Below are 17,962 nucleotides of genomic sequence, written 5' to 3' on the forward strand. Positions count from 1 at the left end.
CTTCAGCCTTTTAATATATTTGCTGCATTAGATCAGTCTTTCTAGAACAGGCAAGGGCTTTCTAGCCTCACGTCAGCAGCGCTGCATCACCCATATAGCCTAGGCCTACATTAAAACAACCAGCGGATGGTGGGCGGGTGCGGTTTTGAAAATTGGTCAAAAAACTTTGGTGCTGATGGATGGCTGATGGATGATAAGTTTTGCTATGCAGTTATGGTTGAAATAATAGCCCATCAGCGCATCTCTAGTGTGTGTGCCTCTCTCTCGCTCAGAGGGGAGGGAGAGGCTGAGGGTCGATCCAGCATGGATTCTAAACTCTGTGGTGGATAGGATCTACAATTAGGTATTACCAATACTACTACGCTAGGTCGAAGTACTCCCAAGTGCTATTGCGCCACACATTGTAGTTCTCCGGTTTATTCGCTTGGAAAATCGTTTCATGTTGCGTGGCCGTAGCATTTCTATCAACTACTCGTGCAACTGTATTTAAGTCGGGAAAACGTGGATGTTTTTGATTACTTCTACGCTTAGTCCCCGTCAAAGCCCGCTAGCATAGCAACATGCTAACACAGTCCAGCCGCGCACCAGAGCGTTTGAGTGCACGTACCGACACGGGAGAGGTATGACTCAACTCGTGAAAGTTAAGGTAAGAACATATATTACTACTGACATGTAGGACACTGGACACTGGACACTGGCGTGTTCCTTTAAGTGTTAACTAGCTTGGAAGTTTGACTTCAATCCTTGAGGTAGCCACTTAATGAGTTTCGGAAGTAATTTTTAAAGGGGTTATAGACTGTTTATAAAACTGTGTTTATCATGGCGTAATTGAATGATCGTTCAAATCTAGGGCTGTTTATGGCAAACACCATAATCATGGTTTTGCTAGCGTAGCTAGTGTAGCGATCATATAGGGATTGTTTTTTTCCCCATCATCAACCTTCTGAATTTTCGGTCAACGATTCCTTGAACTTTTATTAAATAACTACCTGAATCGTGGCAATGAGGGTGATTTAAAAAAAAAAACACAACAATAATCAAAATAACAAAACAAGAACAATAAAAATATACAAAAGGCAAATAATAATAATAATAATAATAATAAATACAAAAATAATAATAATAATAAATAAAAAGAAAAGAAGGGGAATTTATAAATAATAATAATGATATAAAATGTCTAGATATTAGTCAAAGCAAGAACATTGTGCAACAGCCATATCATCAATCATAGCCTTGAATTGGTCTAGTGACACAAACCTATCTAATTTCAATAACTCTTGCAATTTGTTCCATTTATTATATACAAAAAATGTAAAAGCTAATTTACCAAATTCAGATTTAATTTGAGGAGTTTGAAGAGATATAAAACCCTGTGAGCGTGTATTGTGGCAGATTGATTTCATGTTCAGAAGAGAAGTTAGGTAACAAGGTAACTTTCCCAGTAATGCCTTATAAACAAAAAGGAGGCAATGCCTTTCCCTCCTATCATAGAGGGAAGACCATCCTACATTTTGGTATAATTTACAGTGATGAGTTTTAAACCCATCTCCAGTTATAAAACGTAGTGAACTGTCAAGTCAAGTTTATTTATATAGCGCATTTCATACACAGAGGTCATTCAATGTGCTTTACATAAACAAAACCAAACAATAATAACAAGTAAAAGCATAGAAGGGCAATATAGTCAAAGAATAGTTAAAAGGTTAAGATCATAATAAAAAGAAAACATAAAACACAAGGTAAAATCATTTAAAAATAAAGAATAATTAGTAAGCAAAAACAAAGGCAAAAGTAGTAAAAAATTAATAAAAGACAAGGTAGAATAATTATCAAGGCAGATTCAGAATTTGTAACTCGGCACAGTTAGCAGAAATTGTGGTAAACTGCATCAAGTGATTTCAGAGTGGAAGGGGCTGCATGTTACACAATATCACCATAGTCTAGGACTGACATTGTAGTTGCTTGAATAATGGTCATTCTGCTTTCTAAAGAGAAGCAAGACCTAATCCTATAAAGTGCACCTAATTTAATTTTTACCTTTTTTGTGAGATCAAGCACATGTGTTAAACTAAATGATAGTTTGTTGTCTAGCCAAATGCCTAGATATTTGTATTGAGAAACTTGCTCAATTTGTGTCCCATTTAGGGAACAGATGTTAAAGGCATCAAGGTCACACTTTCTCGATCTAGTAAAGATCATACATTTTGTTTTTGCTTCATTTAGAACCAGTTTAGTCAAGTCAAGTCAGATTTATTTGTATAGCGCATTTAACATGCACATAGTGCAACCCAAAGCGCTCCACATATAAGACATTGTCATTGACACAGACTAACAAAGACAATAGATGCCGGATGGAGCGGCGTAGTCGCCAGCGTACCCGTGACACCAAGACATACATTTAAGAAATAACAAACACAAAAGATGCCTGACGGAGCGGCGTAGTCGTCAGCGTACCCGTGACACTAATACATACAAGACCTACAACAAACAAATTAATTAATAAAATAAATAAAAATTAAAAATAAAATTAGTCCAATTTCCAACCGGCTGAAAATGTCCAAGGGCAAAGATGACCCGCGTGAAAACTGCGCACAGCTGTGTCTTCACAACCGATGCAACACCAACAAAGTTCTTTATAACTGACCAACCCGGAGAATTCAGTGGTAGTCTGGAGAGCACTGGAAGAACAAGACAGTCCGAATTTGTGATGGGCGACCCTGCTGATTATCAGCTCGGTGGTCCTAGACAGTGACCGTTTGTTGTTCATGGTTGATGCGGTCATCAGAGTTTCTTAGCACTCAATCCAGACTCCAGGCACTGGTAGATGCTAGCATGGCAGCTCGCATGTCAGCTGCAGCTCGGTGGTCGTGGCAGCTGCAGATCTCTTTTAAGTTTAGTTTAAAATCTTTCGAGGACTTCTGCACATAATCAAATGCACATTAAAGATATGACACTGCTTGCTTTACAGATGGTGCATAGGCATAAAGGATTGTGTCATCTGCATAGAAATGCACTTTACATTTTCTATTGAAGCACATATGTCATTGATATACAATGTAAACAACAGTGGCCCCAAAATTGAGCCCTGTGGAACACCATTATTTCATCTCAATGGCTCTGAGGTTGATCCTGTCACATCTACCCACTGTGTTCTATTAGAGAGGTAGTTTTGAAACCATTTAAAGGAAACTTTATCTAGACCAAAAGAGCTTAGTTTTTCAAGAAGTAACCTGTGATTAACAGTGTCAAAAGTGCTACATCAATACAATATATAATATGTGAAGTGAAACTGGAAGGGCCATAACTATGGACTGGACTATTTTTAGGCTACTTATTGTTAAACTGCAATGTGAGCGGCAGCCAGCAGGGGAGGATACGTCGGCAGGATTAAACGTAGTTTAACGAATAAACGTAGAGGAAACACTGTGAACTGCATATCTTGTACAGTATTGTCAAATAACGTTAGAGCTGATAATTTGGTACCTTTACACTTGTTTACTAAGTTGCTTGCTGAATATAAGCCAAAATAACAACACCATAATGACATTCATCTTTCATGGACTATATGACCTATTGTTTCACAGACTAAATCACTAAATGCAATTTACAATTATTTTTCTAAAATAACCTCATTATGATAATGACATTTGATAATGACCTCTTGTAGCGCAGTGGTTCTCAAAGTGTGGGCCGGGCCCCAGTAGTGGGGAATGGAGACATGACAGGTGGGGCGTGAGGAACAGGAGGAGTCTGTTCCAATATACCATCTCACCACTAGATGGGAGAAATTTCCCCAAGAATGAATCCAAGAAATACAGAATTTAGCTCAGTCAGAATTTAAGTCAATCTTATTACTGAAAAAAGTCAGAAAATCATCAGCAGTAAATGACGAGCTAGGTGCAGGGGTATATTGAGTGAGTTTTTTAACGGTTTCAAACAAAAACCTTGGATTCTTTTTATTACTGTTAATCAAATCAGAGAAATATGCCGTGTGATGTTGCCTCTTGATGTAAATTGGTGACTGTTCCTCGACAGGCTTTGAGCAATGCATTTTATATTCCATGTCTGAAGGATATGCCCTGTGTTGCTCGCTGTGTAATATAACTGTTTTTTTTCTCCAGAGACTCAAGAGAAGAGGCCTTAGGAGAGTACTACATGAGAAAATATGCTAAGTCTTCAGGAGGAGAACAGTGAGTATGAAAATATCTCATCAGGTTGTGGCCTATTACATCTTGCCTCATTACTTGTGCTGTTGTGTCCAAATAGACTGAGAAAGATGCTACCTGTTGTGGGGAGCACAATCCTCACACAGTACAAGTCTCGGTGACATCTGGCAGATATTCTGGGAATTTCATTATGGCCTAGTTTCAGTTAGGTTTGAAGAATTTCATTTCCATCTAATATTGCTCCTAAATTAGTAAAATGATAGAAGTAAGTTGACTTGATTTGAATTTTGGAACTGTGAGGTATTTGTGGATTATGCTTCCTGGATCACATGTATTCACTGAAAACGTGATTTGAACATATCAGTGTTTCCCACAAAATCAAATTCTATTTGTGGTGGTAGGTTTGCAGAATTAACTTGAATGCAACAGTTTTTAACAAATTAGCGCAGCGTGGTTATGATGCTAACCAGATTTAAGTACAATTTAGTACAACCTGGAAAAATCATTGTGTGGTGGTCAATGTTGATATTGTGGTGGGCCGCCATAAATAAGTCAATGTATGGGAAACACTGCATATATTTTTTCCAAATAATGAAAATATCTGTGCTGCCCTTGACCTGCTGATGAGTGTACTAAAGCAATATGTGTTCATAATTTCTTTCTAGTTTTTATGGAGGTTCAGAGGATCTGTCTGATGACATCACCCAGCAACAGCTTCTTCCTGGTGTCAAGTATGTAGAGACAGTGCCACAGCTGTTTGGACTTGATTCACTGTCAGATAATTGTCATTTGTTGTTTATTTAGAGGGCTGTGTTTGTGAAGATATTCATGGATATTCATGTGTAGTATGAACTGTGTGTGCCAGATCAGTAAATGGCAATGGAATATGTGATGACTTTTTTTCTCCCTCTTTTTTTTTTTTTTAAAGAGATCCTAATTTATGGACCGTCAAATGTAAGGTATGGGCTCAGTCTATTATCAAATTTCCAGATATAAGCAGTTTAATTTGATGTAAAATGTAAATGTTAAATTCTATCCCATATCAGATTGGGGAGGAGAGGGCCACTGCCATTGCTCTGATGAGGAAGTTCATTGCTTATCAGTTTACTGACACGGTGAGTGTGTTGCAGGGCCAAGGGTGACTAGGGTGACAATCTTACCCTAGTACTGACTCATGGGTGTCTTTCCTTTGTACTATTGACTGAGGTATTTGTCTCATCTACGCAGCCCCTCCAAATCAAGTCAGTAGTTGCTCCTGAGCATGTGAAAGGCTACATTTATGTGGAGTCTTATAAGCAGACCCATGTAAAGGCTGCTATAGAGGGAGTCGGAAACTTGCGCATGGGCTTCTGGAACCAGCAGATGGTCCCCATCAAAGAAATGACTGATGTGCTGAAGGTAGTGAAAGAGGTGACTAATCTTAAGGCCAAATCCTGGGTCCGCCTGAAGAGGGGTCTCTATAAAGACGACATTGCTCAAGTAAGTATCAAGTCCCTTACAAAAAAAATAACTGCAGTTATACTTTTTTTTTCAAAGTACATTGCAGTATAATAATATTTTCATGTTCCAAAATATTGCATTTCTGTATAGTACTATGTAGTGCAATGCATTTTTTGCAGTTATTTTCAGTGCCCATTCATAACATGCCTATCCCTCTAGAAAACCCATAGCCCCATTACATGCCTGCAGGTAGGCCTTTGTTAAAGATAGGACGATGGTAGGAAAAAACATAATTCCAGCTAAGCATTCAAAATCCGTCTGTCATTTGTTCATTTTTTAATATAAAACTAAAAATCAAAAAACAAAATGAACTTTTCTATATGACACTGACTGACACCAGTATTAACAATTATTCACTTGCCAGCTTCCGCCACATTTGACATTTTCTCGAATATGCACTCTAGTTAACGTCATTCTCTTGATTGAATATTTTTCTTGCCACTTTGGACTGCATTCCAAGTTAACGTAAGCATGGCAGTGGTCGATATTGGAATTAGCTATCCAAATCATCTAACATGAAACATACACAGGCTAAAACATCAAACATACACAGGCTATATTAATGGAATTCTTACAGGTTAAAGAACATTTGTATAGTTGACATTTTTACTGAACAAAATATACACTCTGTTTTGCAGTAACATGTTTTTGGAATTACATGCTTGCTGAACCAATCCTTAAAGGAGTAGTTTGGTCTAAGAACTACTTAGAGTCCAGAGTAAGACCGGAATGTGCATTTTCAAGGAAAAGGCATAGAAGAAAGCCTTGGGTCAAGCATAAACAGTCCTTTTTTATACCTTTTCTATACACTTACAAAGTTGAAAATAATTGGGTTTCATTTCATGTATTTATTTATAAGGACGCATTATCGCATTATCAACATTTCAGTGAATGCGTCAGTGCTAGCCAGCCGGCTAATTTTCAGCTGCAATCCTTTGGCAAGATGTTTTAACAGCCATTAACTGACTGTTTCATTTCTTCTTAAATGCCAAGTTAGTAATAACAACTAGAATTGCATCTCCGAGGAACTGCAAGAGTGGGCTTGATAAGGTGCAGTCCCCCAAAAGGATCGCAACAGTACCTCATTTTTGAAAATCGGGCACAAGGATCAAAAGTTATCTGCATAAACTCAACATTCAATAAATAAAACACATAAATAAAGCGGTTGCTATGCTGGTTGCTATGGTAATCATGCTGGTTGCTATGGTGGTTGCTTAGGTGTTGGTTGCTAGGGTGTTGCTAGGGTGCATATGGTGGTTGCTATGCAAAATAATGCGGTTGCTAGAGTAGTTATGTTGGTTGCTATGGTCAGGGCTGTACGTTAACTTTTTTTGCAAGTAGCACTGGTGCTACAGAGGATAAAAGTTTTGTAGCACCAACCACAAATTCTGTAGCATCGATATAAAACCTCTAAAATCTCTAAAAACAATCAGTTCATCACAGTTCATCAATTGTGGTTGGGATCTAGGCCTACTGCAACTGGATTGATAAAAGGTCATGTAGTAGTCCAGTCATTTTAGGAGAAAGGGTTGAACAAATTGCAACACAAGCAAAATTAACTGATTTTGTATCCTCAATATGTCCTGAGTAAGGGAAAAAAAGCCCCGAAGAATCCCAATAGGGGAAAGTTTAGAAAAAGACCTAAATATACCCTATTCATGCGCCTATTCAGTATTTCTCTCACGCAAATAGGGGAAAAAAATTAACCTTCACATATCACCATGAAAATTACTGAGTTGATTACTTACATCAAGACAAACAAAAAATGTATTATAAGTTTTTTGAAATTGTTTGTTAACATGGGCAAACAGGGCATAATGTAATTATGTATAGCTAATGTATAGTGACCCAAAACTAATTGCAACATTTGACAAAGAAATTGTCCAAGGCATGGAGGAAGATAATACATGTCTTAACTGGTATTATATCTCATCTAGAGGGTATATGCTTATATAAAATATATAGTTTATGGTGTTTAATTAGTTTTCCCTGGACAGTATAGGCCAAAATGTATCCACTTTACACTAGATTCGCCTTTACAGAATAGAGGGAAATGTATTGTGCATGGCATAGAGGAAGATGGGAAATGTCTTAAATGGTGTTATATCTCCTCTAGAGGGTATATGCTTATAGAAAATATAGTTTATGGTGTTTAATTTGTTTCTCTTAATAGTGCAGGCCAAAATGTATCAGCTGTTCACTTGATTCGCCTATACAGAATAGAGGAGTATGTGTTATGCATGGTATGGAGGAAGATGGGACATAAGTTGATTGATGCTATATTTCATGTACAGTGCATATGCTTTTAGAATATGTATAGTTTTGACTGTTCTATGACTTTGGTAAAACCATGACCCATGCATAGGCATGCATTGTTAATTATTCATCTTAAACTATATTTATTAGTATGGCATTTTTGCCAGATGTCACAACAATAAAGTCACTTGGAGGCTAACTGCAGTTATCCCATCTGCACCCTTCTGTCGAATTAGGACATGATCATGTCCATCTTCAACTTTGCCTTCACAATTTTCCTGCATTCACTAACATAAACATACTGTGCTGTCCGATTATTGTTTTAGACAAAAATTGTGCAAAGTAAAGGGGCATCATACAGGCCCCTCTGATTGGACAGACAGTACAGTATATCAGTCAACCCCTGGGCAAGAGGTCAATTACTATAAGACTTGCAAAATGATGGACTGATACTTTAGTGTGATATACTGTATGTTTCAGTGACCTCTAAATCAGATTACGTAAACACCAAAACCACTTTCCTAGGCTGAATAATGCCTAACTATGTGTTTGTACAGATTACACATTGTGGAACACTTACATGCAAAAACCCACTTGGCTCTATTTAAAGATTCAACAACCATTTCCATTGATTCAAAGGGCCACAATGTAAAAATAGACACCAATTTTTCAACAAACCAGTCTAAAATAAGCCAAAGGAACTCTTTGAAAATAAAAGAATGTTCCTCAACAATGCAAGATTGTAAAATTCCATGTTAAGTTAGATGGGGTCAGATATTCTTTAGAATGTGTATTCTACAACATTCTAATTACAGTTTTGTCAGTATTTGCTGAAGAATAATGCATAAAACAACCCTCATTTTAACATATTTCCACCAACTGGATTTTCATGGTCTTTTACTATGGTGATTGAAATATAAAAATGTGAAAATAAATTCTGTTGCAATTAGTTTTGGGTCAGACCTTTGCCTGGACTATTAGCTCCGTTGTGGTATTTACAAATTAACTATACGTAATTACATTATGCCCAGTTTGCCCATGTTAACAAACATTTTCAAAAAACTTATAATAAATTTTTTGTTTGTCTTGATGTAAGTAATCAACTCAGTAATTTTCATGGTGATATGTGAAGGTTAATTTTTTTCCCCTATTTGCGTGAGAGAAATACTGTATAGGCGCATGAATAGGGTATATTTGGGTCTTTTTCGAAACTTTCCCCTATCGGGATTCTTCGGGGCTTTTTTTCCCTTACTCAGGACATATTGAGGATTCAAAATCAGTTAAGTTTGCTTGTGTTGCAATTTGTTCAACCTTGACCCCTATTTTGACTTAAAATGACTGGACTATAGTTGTAAACATCTCACCTGGCTACATTGTGTTTGAGATGAACAAAAGCTATCAGCATGATATGTTATTTGGTTGTTGTGTTTTTGTAAAAACAAAAAAACAATCCATGACAGTTCCATGCAGTTAGACTTTTCAATGGGTATCAGGAAGACAGGTCATGCCATTGATTTTTTGTTAATTTTTCTTATTCATGCATTGGAAGTCAGTTCATTTATTTTTGAATAAGTAGAAGATATGCTGAAGATTTTATTCCACTAAGATTTAATTCACGTTTAGTTCATATTTCTAAGTTTTTAGATTAGTGTAACCCTACATTCAACCTTATTGTCATTGCACGAGTGAAATACCCTAATTACATCTAACCAGTGGTGCAAATGAGTAGGCTAACTGACATGTCAAATGCATCCCTAGACTGTTCCATACACATAGGCTACAATAGGTAGCCTACTAAAGATAGCTGAAGGTCTGTGGCTAACGCAGTCGTAGGCTAATTAAAGTGTCGTGAAGGTTTTTTCGGAACCGATCTTGTAAAGGTTATTAAGCACTAAGTGAGACTGTTGCGCATGAAGTGGGCTCATATTTGACAGATAGAAGCGAACGTCCCGGTGGACTTTTTTCTTCTAAGTTTTAGATCTGAATGGTGTTGTTTGGATAAGTTGTTAGTTTTAAACTGAACTAAAAATGCAAAGCAACAAGGCGATTGCCACAAACTTCTACCTCTGCTTGCCTAATCTAATCACCTCAGCCCGGCCCGGTCGGAAGATACTTTCGCTTTAAGGCCCGGTTATACTCGCCGCACCGGACCGGTAGCGCGACAACGTGACGTCAAAATGACGTAGATCTCTCTGGCGCGCCAGGGTTTTGGCCGTGTAGCCCACGGTAGCGCACCACTCATTTTTTTTCAGACGAGCGCGACCAGGCGGAAACAGGAAGATGGACTAGTTCGAGGGCAAGCGAGTTGCAGTGTTTTGTTACAGTCGTGAATTTTTAATAGTTTGCTGGATAAGTTAACAAAGTTACCAGTCAGAGTTGCAACACATGGAATTAAGAGGAAAGAATAGAAACGATTTATTTTCAAACAAAGGATATCTATTAAGGCCTGAACAAAATCTCTTTCCACTTCAGGAAATTACACAAACTCAGCCAGCTGCTAGCTAGCTAGCCAGCTAACTAAACTGTTTAAATGATTAAATTTCCCTCGGGATGACTAAAGTATCTATCTATCTATCTATCTATCTACCTGTGCGCACACCTTGGAAACTAGATGATAATGATGGTGGTAGTTGTGAATAGTAGCAACCAAAGTCTGAAGTACCATCACAGAGGCTAGGTAATAGCAGAACCCGTTTACATTCTCTGCTACTAGTGTTTCTTAATGCAGCTTCTTCTGCTGTGTAGCCTAACGTAGTTAGCGTTAATCTTTTCACAACAGCGACACCTCTGTTCAGGAGAATATTGCAACTAGTGTCGTGACCACGACGCGCGAGTATAAATGGTTACGGCGCTTCTGTGACGTCACATTGTCGCGCTACAGGTCGGGTGCGTCGAGCCGGGCCTTTAGGCTAAACATAGCCATCACTTGTTTGATTCGTGAGGATAATTTGCAAGGTGTTGTTTGATTTGGAGTTGGATTGTTTGGATACTATGCCTACAAACAAGTAGACATCGTTTTTAATCGCGTAGACTGCAACTAAGTTGAAATCAAAGTAGCCTACATCGATTCCCCTCTCACAGAAGTAGTCTATACATGCGCACTTCAAACAAACAAACAAGCGTTTCACCGGGAGCCTACACCGGGCGCGTAACGAAGAGTTCCGTTCGCGACGCGCAAAAACAGAAGACGGGTCTATTTTTTTTTTTACGTAGCCTACGCGCCGCTATCACATCTGGTGTAGCCAGTTGCACTGATCACATAGAAGGTAATTGCTGTAGCCTCCCTGTCAGTCTCACACGCATGCATTGTATTGCCATAAGCAAAACTGTATAGGCCTACTGTAGCACCAGTGCTACGTTGGTAAATCATCACACAACGCACATCACACAAACTCATTTTTTTGTAGCATGTGCGACATATATGTCGCACTGTACAGCCCTGGCTATGGTGGTTGCTAGGGTTACATTATAGACCTCTGAAGTTCGCCTACAAAAAGGAACCAAAGCTGCCATCTTTGCCCATATAAGGAGATATGGGTGTTAATTGAAGCTAACTACCTATGGCAAGTTGTATTGTAAGTTAGCTCTGGGGTGGCAAAGACAAAAGTGTGCCGTCTTCACTTACTGAAGATCACAGAATCCACTCAAAGTCTGAGGACAAAACTGTGTAGAGCAAAATGTTTACATTTCCGATTTCTTCATCCCCGTGAGAGTTTAACAGGTCCGATAATTCAAAATCCCCATGTTATTTTCCCATAGGAAAAAAAAGCAAGAAGTTATAGGCAAACTTCAGAGGTCTATAGTGGTGGTTGCTAGGTTGTTGCTAGGTTAATTAGGATGGTTACTAGGGTGTTGCTAGGGTATATATGGTGGTTGCTATGCTAAATAACATGGTTGCTATCGTGGATGCTAGGGTAATCATGTTTGATGCCAGGGTCACTGCTCGATAATTTGGGCCCTATGATTAAGCAATATAGCACGAGTGAGAGTGGGGTTGGTCATGGATATTCCCACGGGTTTTGTTCGGCCGGAGGCCGAGTGGCGCAGGCAACAACAGCCGTGGGAATATCCATGACCAACCCCACTCTCACTCGTGCTATATTGCTTTTATACAACAATTCTACCACAAACTAAATCATCTGAAAACACCCCAATATTGTTTAAAAATGTTAATTTCGACATCGTTCTTATGCATCAAAAAATAGTTCCCTTTTCAATAGACAGCGTCTTGGTTGCTAGGTAACCAACATTCCAGATCCCTCGTTACGGGTCTTTGTGGTTTACGTGTCTTGAAAGAAAATTTGAAAGTCGGGCTGAAATCACATTCATATCTAGGTTTGCTGCATGCATGTTACAAGGACACTGGGCCATGTCATGTAAGGGACATGGTACTGCAAAAAAAACGGAAACATAGCCTACATTGCAGAACCACTCAACTTTATGAATTTATGGTGAATAAATGTTACACCACTGTGCACAGCCTGACGTGACGATGCTACCACGTTAGCAGCGGTTAGCTAACTATGCTAACGTTAGTTATCTACACATCTCCTCCAAGTGACAATCATATTATACACAATGCTGGCAATGCTGAGAACAATTAGCATCCTCGTTTATCTTACTTACATTAAGTTGACTGTGTGGCATAATCCACAGATGTGGTGAAGCACTTTTTCGTTATGGTTTGCTAAGGAGTAACCCATTGCTTGAAATAGTGGAGAGCTGGGATGAGAACATTGTGTCAAATCTTCGCATTGTATAGCGGAGTGATTTATTATTAGCTGTGCAAAGTCTGAGTTGAAATGTCCAGGGATATTCCAACTCATGGAATGTCTCTCGGCCAATCAGAAACAAATAAATAGTTCCATAGAACCCAATTGTTGTATAATAGACAATAATTCTGGGCCCCTCGATAATATATAGTATTATTAGGGGGGCTCTCTGGGGGCCCTCTGTTTGTGCTGGGCCCTTAGAATCGTCCAGTTCTACAACATTTCTGAAAAATATACAACTTAAAAAATTATTAACTTAACATGGATGTGGTTCTAGTAACCTTGACACGTTGATGTTGTTATCTGCATTGCATGGTCGTGCAATAAATAGCACAACAGTACATCAAAGAAGTCATCCTTGCTTGTTCTCAGGTTATTAGCGGGAGGGGATAAATTCAATAAATATAAATAAATAAGTAGAGTTGCAAATCTTCAGGAGTTCAGGAGTCTAATTGCTGAAGGGTAGAAGCTGTTGTTGAAGCGCATCGTTACTGTCTTCAGAGATCTATAGCGTCTTCAAGAGGGCAGGAAGAGGTCATGGCTCGGATGTGAGGCGTCCCTGATGATCTTGGTTGCTCGGTTCAAGCTGCGTTCAGCATACAGAGAGTGGACTGATGGAAGGTCACAACCAGTGATGTTGGAGGCTTTGTTGACAACTCTCTAATTTCCTCTTGGTGCGACTGTCAGAGCTCCCATACCAGATGGTGATTGAAGATGAAATGATGCTTTCAATGATGGCTTTGTAGAAGAGCACCAAAAGGGTTTTGTTGACATGAAACTTTTTCAGTTGTCTTAGGAAATAAAGTCTCTGATTTGCCTTTTTGATAAGGTGGGTGGTGTTCATGTCCCATTTCCAATTATGGCTGATATGTGAGCCAAGAAATGTAAAGGAGTTAGTCAAGGTTATACGCTGTTCACATATAATAGACGTTTGGTGTTAGGCCACCTTCTCATGTCCATAACCATTTCTTTGGTTTTTTGAAGCATTAAGATTAGGGTTAGGGTTACGCATTTCCGTACACCAGTGCGTAGCCCATTTCACCTCCTTGCGGTACTGGGACTCATCATTGTCACTAATGAGGCCGATGATGGTGGTGTCATCTGCATACTTAAATACTTTGACTGAGTGATGGTGAGATTCTCATGTCATTAGTGTAGATGGAGAACAGAAGAGGAGATAACACACAGCCTTGTGGCGCTCCAGGGTCAGAGGGCATGATGTTGTATTGTTAACCTTGACTGATTGAATTTTATTCCTCAGGAAGTCCAGTATCCAGTGACACAGAGCTGAGTTGATGTTCATGGCTTGTAACCTAGAGAAGAGGATGAGTGGATCAATGGTGTTAAAGGCAGATTTTTAATTATTCTTTTCATTTCTTTTTTGTCTTAGGTTGACTATGTTGAACCTAGTCAGAACACCATATCACTGAAGCTGATCCCACGAATAGATCTGGACCGTATTAAAGCTCGCATGAGCATGGTGAGGCTTTAAGCTTATGTAGTAGGTTGAGTTGATGGATGTGTACACTCTGCATTTGTTCTACTCTAAGTTTGTCTTCCCTTCACAGAAAGATTGGTTCGCCAAAAGGAAGAAGTCTAAGAGGCCCCCTCAGAGGTTGTTTGATGCTGAAAAGATTAGGTATGATACTCCTTGTGTCTTTTTGATTGTCCAAGAAGTTTCTTTTCACTACTGTTGTAAAACTGTTAAGACAGCAGTTTGAGTTTAAACTGATGATGGTTGAGATTAAAGGTAATCTTGCATGCATCCTGTACAAAATGTACTCTATAGCATTGGTTCCCAAAGACTGGGTCGCGACCCACAGGTGGGTCGCAGGAGATTTTATTTGGGTCGCCAGCATAGTCACAATTTATGTTGTGTAGGCTAATAGCTTATAGCCTACCATTCAGCCAGGGAAGCTAGCACCTTTCTTTTAGGATCTAGTTTGTTTACTACCACAGTCTAGTGGTGTCATGTTTTTTGTTATAACTCAATCTGTGCATTTTTGCATGTAGTATAGTTGCACAAACAATAGCAGTTACCAGCTCTTCAGCATGGCCGAATAAAAACTAAAATGTGTAATTTAAAATCTCAAAGACCGCGCTGTGAACAACGAAGCAAACATCCATAGACCGGATTATGTTATTGATATTTTTGATTGTAGATGCACTCTTTAGCAGCCTCCTCACATTCCTCCTTAGTTCTGATTTAAAATGCACAACAGTGCATCAGATTAGGGTACCTTTTAAATGGACATTTTAAACGCTGTTTTCCTGTCGTTTTCCGTCTCACGAACTCCACTACAGTAAGGTGCATTATCGTTGACCTTTCTGTATTCTTCTATTGCGCAAAAGCCTCTTGTTCTGATATTGATTCATTTCACAGTCTTACAACATAGCCTATCACAACACCAATACAGCCTTAGCACAAACAATCACAATTTTAAAAATGCGGATTTAAATTCCAAATAAAGAAACCTCCACAATTAGGCTACAATGTGTAAGTTATTTGCATATGTTTACATCGGAATCGACGTCCACGGTGTTATGGATCCAAATGTCTGCAACACAACGTAGACTAACATCTCTGTTTAGAAATTGAGGAACAACTTATTATGCTGAGAGTGACTCGTAGCATGCTCATCACGTCGTGTGACAAAGTTTACACTAATCATCTTCTTCTAATGTATCCTTACTGTATGTTGAGATGTCCATTCTCTTGCCCTAGGCTATCATTTGTTCGCAAAGCATGTTTCAATTAAGACAGTACACAAGCTATTTTTATTGTTGTAATATTGAACGATTTCATGAATAAATTCTATCGCCAAGGCAAGGGGCAACTCTTCTCTTCAATTTCCCTTCCAAATTACGTTTTATTGTCTGAAGACATCTATCGCAAGAATTTAACATTCTAACAGCAACAGCAAAGCAAATGCAAGCTAACCAAAGTGCAGTCGGTTCTCCCGCCATGGTTTTTGAAATCACACACCTGCTGTATCTAAAAGCCCACGCACATTAGGCCTACGACTATCACTCTTCACGCCCCCTGTTGCACGTCACAATTTAATTTACTATAGCTGATCCTGCCTCTTGGCTCCCAAAAATGCAACATCATGTGAACAGATCAGCAGGCCGGCAAATTTTCACCTCACTTTCAGACACAAAAAGACGGCAAAAAGACGTCCCCTCTTCCCGCAAATTTAGCGTGATCTCTGTGTGAAAAGGCCTTATGGTACAACGAGTGGGCACTTTAGTAATGTGTCAATTTATTTTCAACTTAGTGTTTGGTCTAGGGTTGTCATTATCAACATTTAATCAACATTTTGTAATGTCTAACACCCACATTGTTTCAGTCAAGATTGAATGAATTGGCAGAAAAATTGTCACTTTGGATAAAAGTTTCAGATTAATGACTAAATGTAAATATAAAATGTAAATCATGTAAGAAGGAACGCTTTCGCAGGTCTTTTATTCCATCTGCCATCAGAACGTGTAACACCACTGTCATGAAAATCTGTAATGTTAATGTAGTGTCTGAACTTCATTATTAATATGTGCATTTTCTACTGTACATGTGATGTGAAGCTTTTTTTTCTCCACCATATATGTATTGGAAATTGTGATGACGATATATATCACGATAATAGAACCATTTCAGAACAGGTTACATAGACCCTAAGGAAAGCCAAACTGCTAAATGAATTTTTTTATAAAAGAAAGAAAGAAACGTTGTATGTAGTTTTTAGAACATTTATTGTGCAAAACTGTAATTATACAACATGATGTTGCATATTAAAAAAACAAGTACACTAGATGCAGAGACTTTAACAAAGAAAAAGCTTAAAGTATTGGGTTTATTTCCTTTAGTGCATTTCTACCATTCTAAAAGGCACTACACTTAGTTACTTTAAGTCCTTTGTTCTTAAATGCTACCCAAGATGCAGACAACAAGAAAAACTGGTGTCTTTTTTTGTTAAGGAACAGACACTGTACTGAAAATACTTTCAGTATTTGGCAAAGAAAATTCTTCTGTGTAATGCAGAGATACTAACCTGCAGCCTAATGTAACCATTTGGTTTTAAACATTTTGTTCTCTTAATGATGCACCAAATGTAGTTTTAGTTATTTTCTTAAAGGACACAAAAGATGCAAAGAACAGAAAAACTGGTGTCTTCTCAGTTGAAAAAAGCAACACAACAACAAATCTTAAAATTGGACACTCCATTTGTCATTTGATAGGCCCTACAGATTGTTAGCCAGGAACACAAGCTTGTCCACAGTTTCTGGCTTCAACAGAGACCGGTGGCATGTAACAATGTTGCCACCAATGCTAAATGCCCTGAAGGAGCACTTGTGGCCGGGATGCAGAGATATTTCTGGGCCAGTCTTGCCAACTGTGACGGAATTTCTGCTACCGCTCTGGTCTTGAACTCCTGGCGGTCATCAGCTATATATGTATCGTTAGACCGTGGGTCGACCAAGGAGGCCTTATCCATCTGTATCTTGCCAAGTGGGTACCAGGTGTCTGGTTTTCCTGTTTGCTTTCAGTACCTGTGCTGTGATGGGGCCTTCTCTTGTTCAAGCACCCTCTGGATCATAATCTGGCATGAACCCCACCTTGTTGGTGTTTCTGTGATGAGCCAATGAAAGGGAAGATGCTGCTCTGCCTGGGCTTTCCTCAACTCTTTTTTTCTTGTTTTCTAAGAGTGTGAAAAGGCACTCAAAATCTAGGAATATCTAGGAATTATTAGTACTACTACTACTACTACTGCAACTACTACTACTACTACTACTACTAGAGTCTTCAAGAGTTTTTTTAAAGACAGAGATGATGGGCTAGAGACCTGGATGTACATGTATAGCAAGATAGAGGAGATCAACTTTAAGATAATAAACTTGTACTTGCTTTGGCTTAATGTTGTCTTGTGTAATTGAACTATGCAGGTCTCTTGGAGGGGAAGTGACTCATGATGTGGAGTTCATGATTTTCGAAGGAAACCGCTACAGCCGTAAAGGCTTCCTCTTCAAAACGTTTGCCATGTCTGCTGTGGTAAGCCTCCATGCTGTTTGCTACATATCTAACATTGAGACTGTATAGTGTAATAACATGGGCGTCAGTTATCCTGAGGCTGCTTGCAAAAAGAGTAGGGCATGCCCCAATCACCCAATGTCACCCAAACAACACGCTTAATAGGGGTGCACGATACAGAAATGTCACAATTTGGTTCATTATTGATTTTTAGGCTCAAGATTCGATTCAAAAAACTA

At 38.8% G+C, this 17,962-nt stretch overlaps 1 protein-coding gene across 3 annotated transcripts in view; it reads left to right on the plus strand.

The window, feature by feature from the left end:
* supt5h (SPT5 homolog, DSIF elongation factor subunit) overlaps positions 1-17,962 on the plus strand; it is a 66,546-nt gene that overhangs the window by 13,763 nt on the left and 34,821 nt on the right. For 2 of the 3 annotated variants that reach the window (XM_076281821.1, XM_076281822.1), the window contains exons 7-14: positions 4,125-4,193; positions 4,835-4,900; positions 5,098-5,128; positions 5,216-5,284; positions 5,397-5,648; positions 14,088-14,177; positions 14,266-14,336; positions 17,639-17,744. In XM_076281821.1, coding sequence (XP_076137936.1) covers positions 4,125-4,193; positions 4,835-4,900; positions 5,098-5,128; positions 5,216-5,284; positions 5,397-5,648; positions 14,088-14,177; positions 14,266-14,336; positions 17,639-17,744 — 754 coding nt within the window. Of the gene's footprint in view, positions 1-4,124; positions 4,194-4,236; positions 4,374-4,834; positions 4,901-5,097; positions 5,129-5,215; positions 5,285-5,396; positions 5,649-14,087; positions 14,178-14,265; positions 14,337-17,638; positions 17,745-17,962 lie in introns of those variants that run through there. The other variant, XM_076281823.1, reaches the window with a different exon arrangement.

Source organism: Alosa pseudoharengus, unplaced genomic scaffold (assembly GCF_046254945.1).
Source record: "Alosa pseudoharengus isolate Yale_2024_CS ecotype anadromous, Long Island Sound unplaced genomic scaffold, YU_APseudo_1.1 YU_APseudo_1.1_scf_13, whole genome shotgun sequence".
NCBI classification, from domain to species: Eukaryota; Metazoa; Chordata; class Actinopteri; order Clupeiformes; family Clupeidae; genus Alosa; species Alosa pseudoharengus.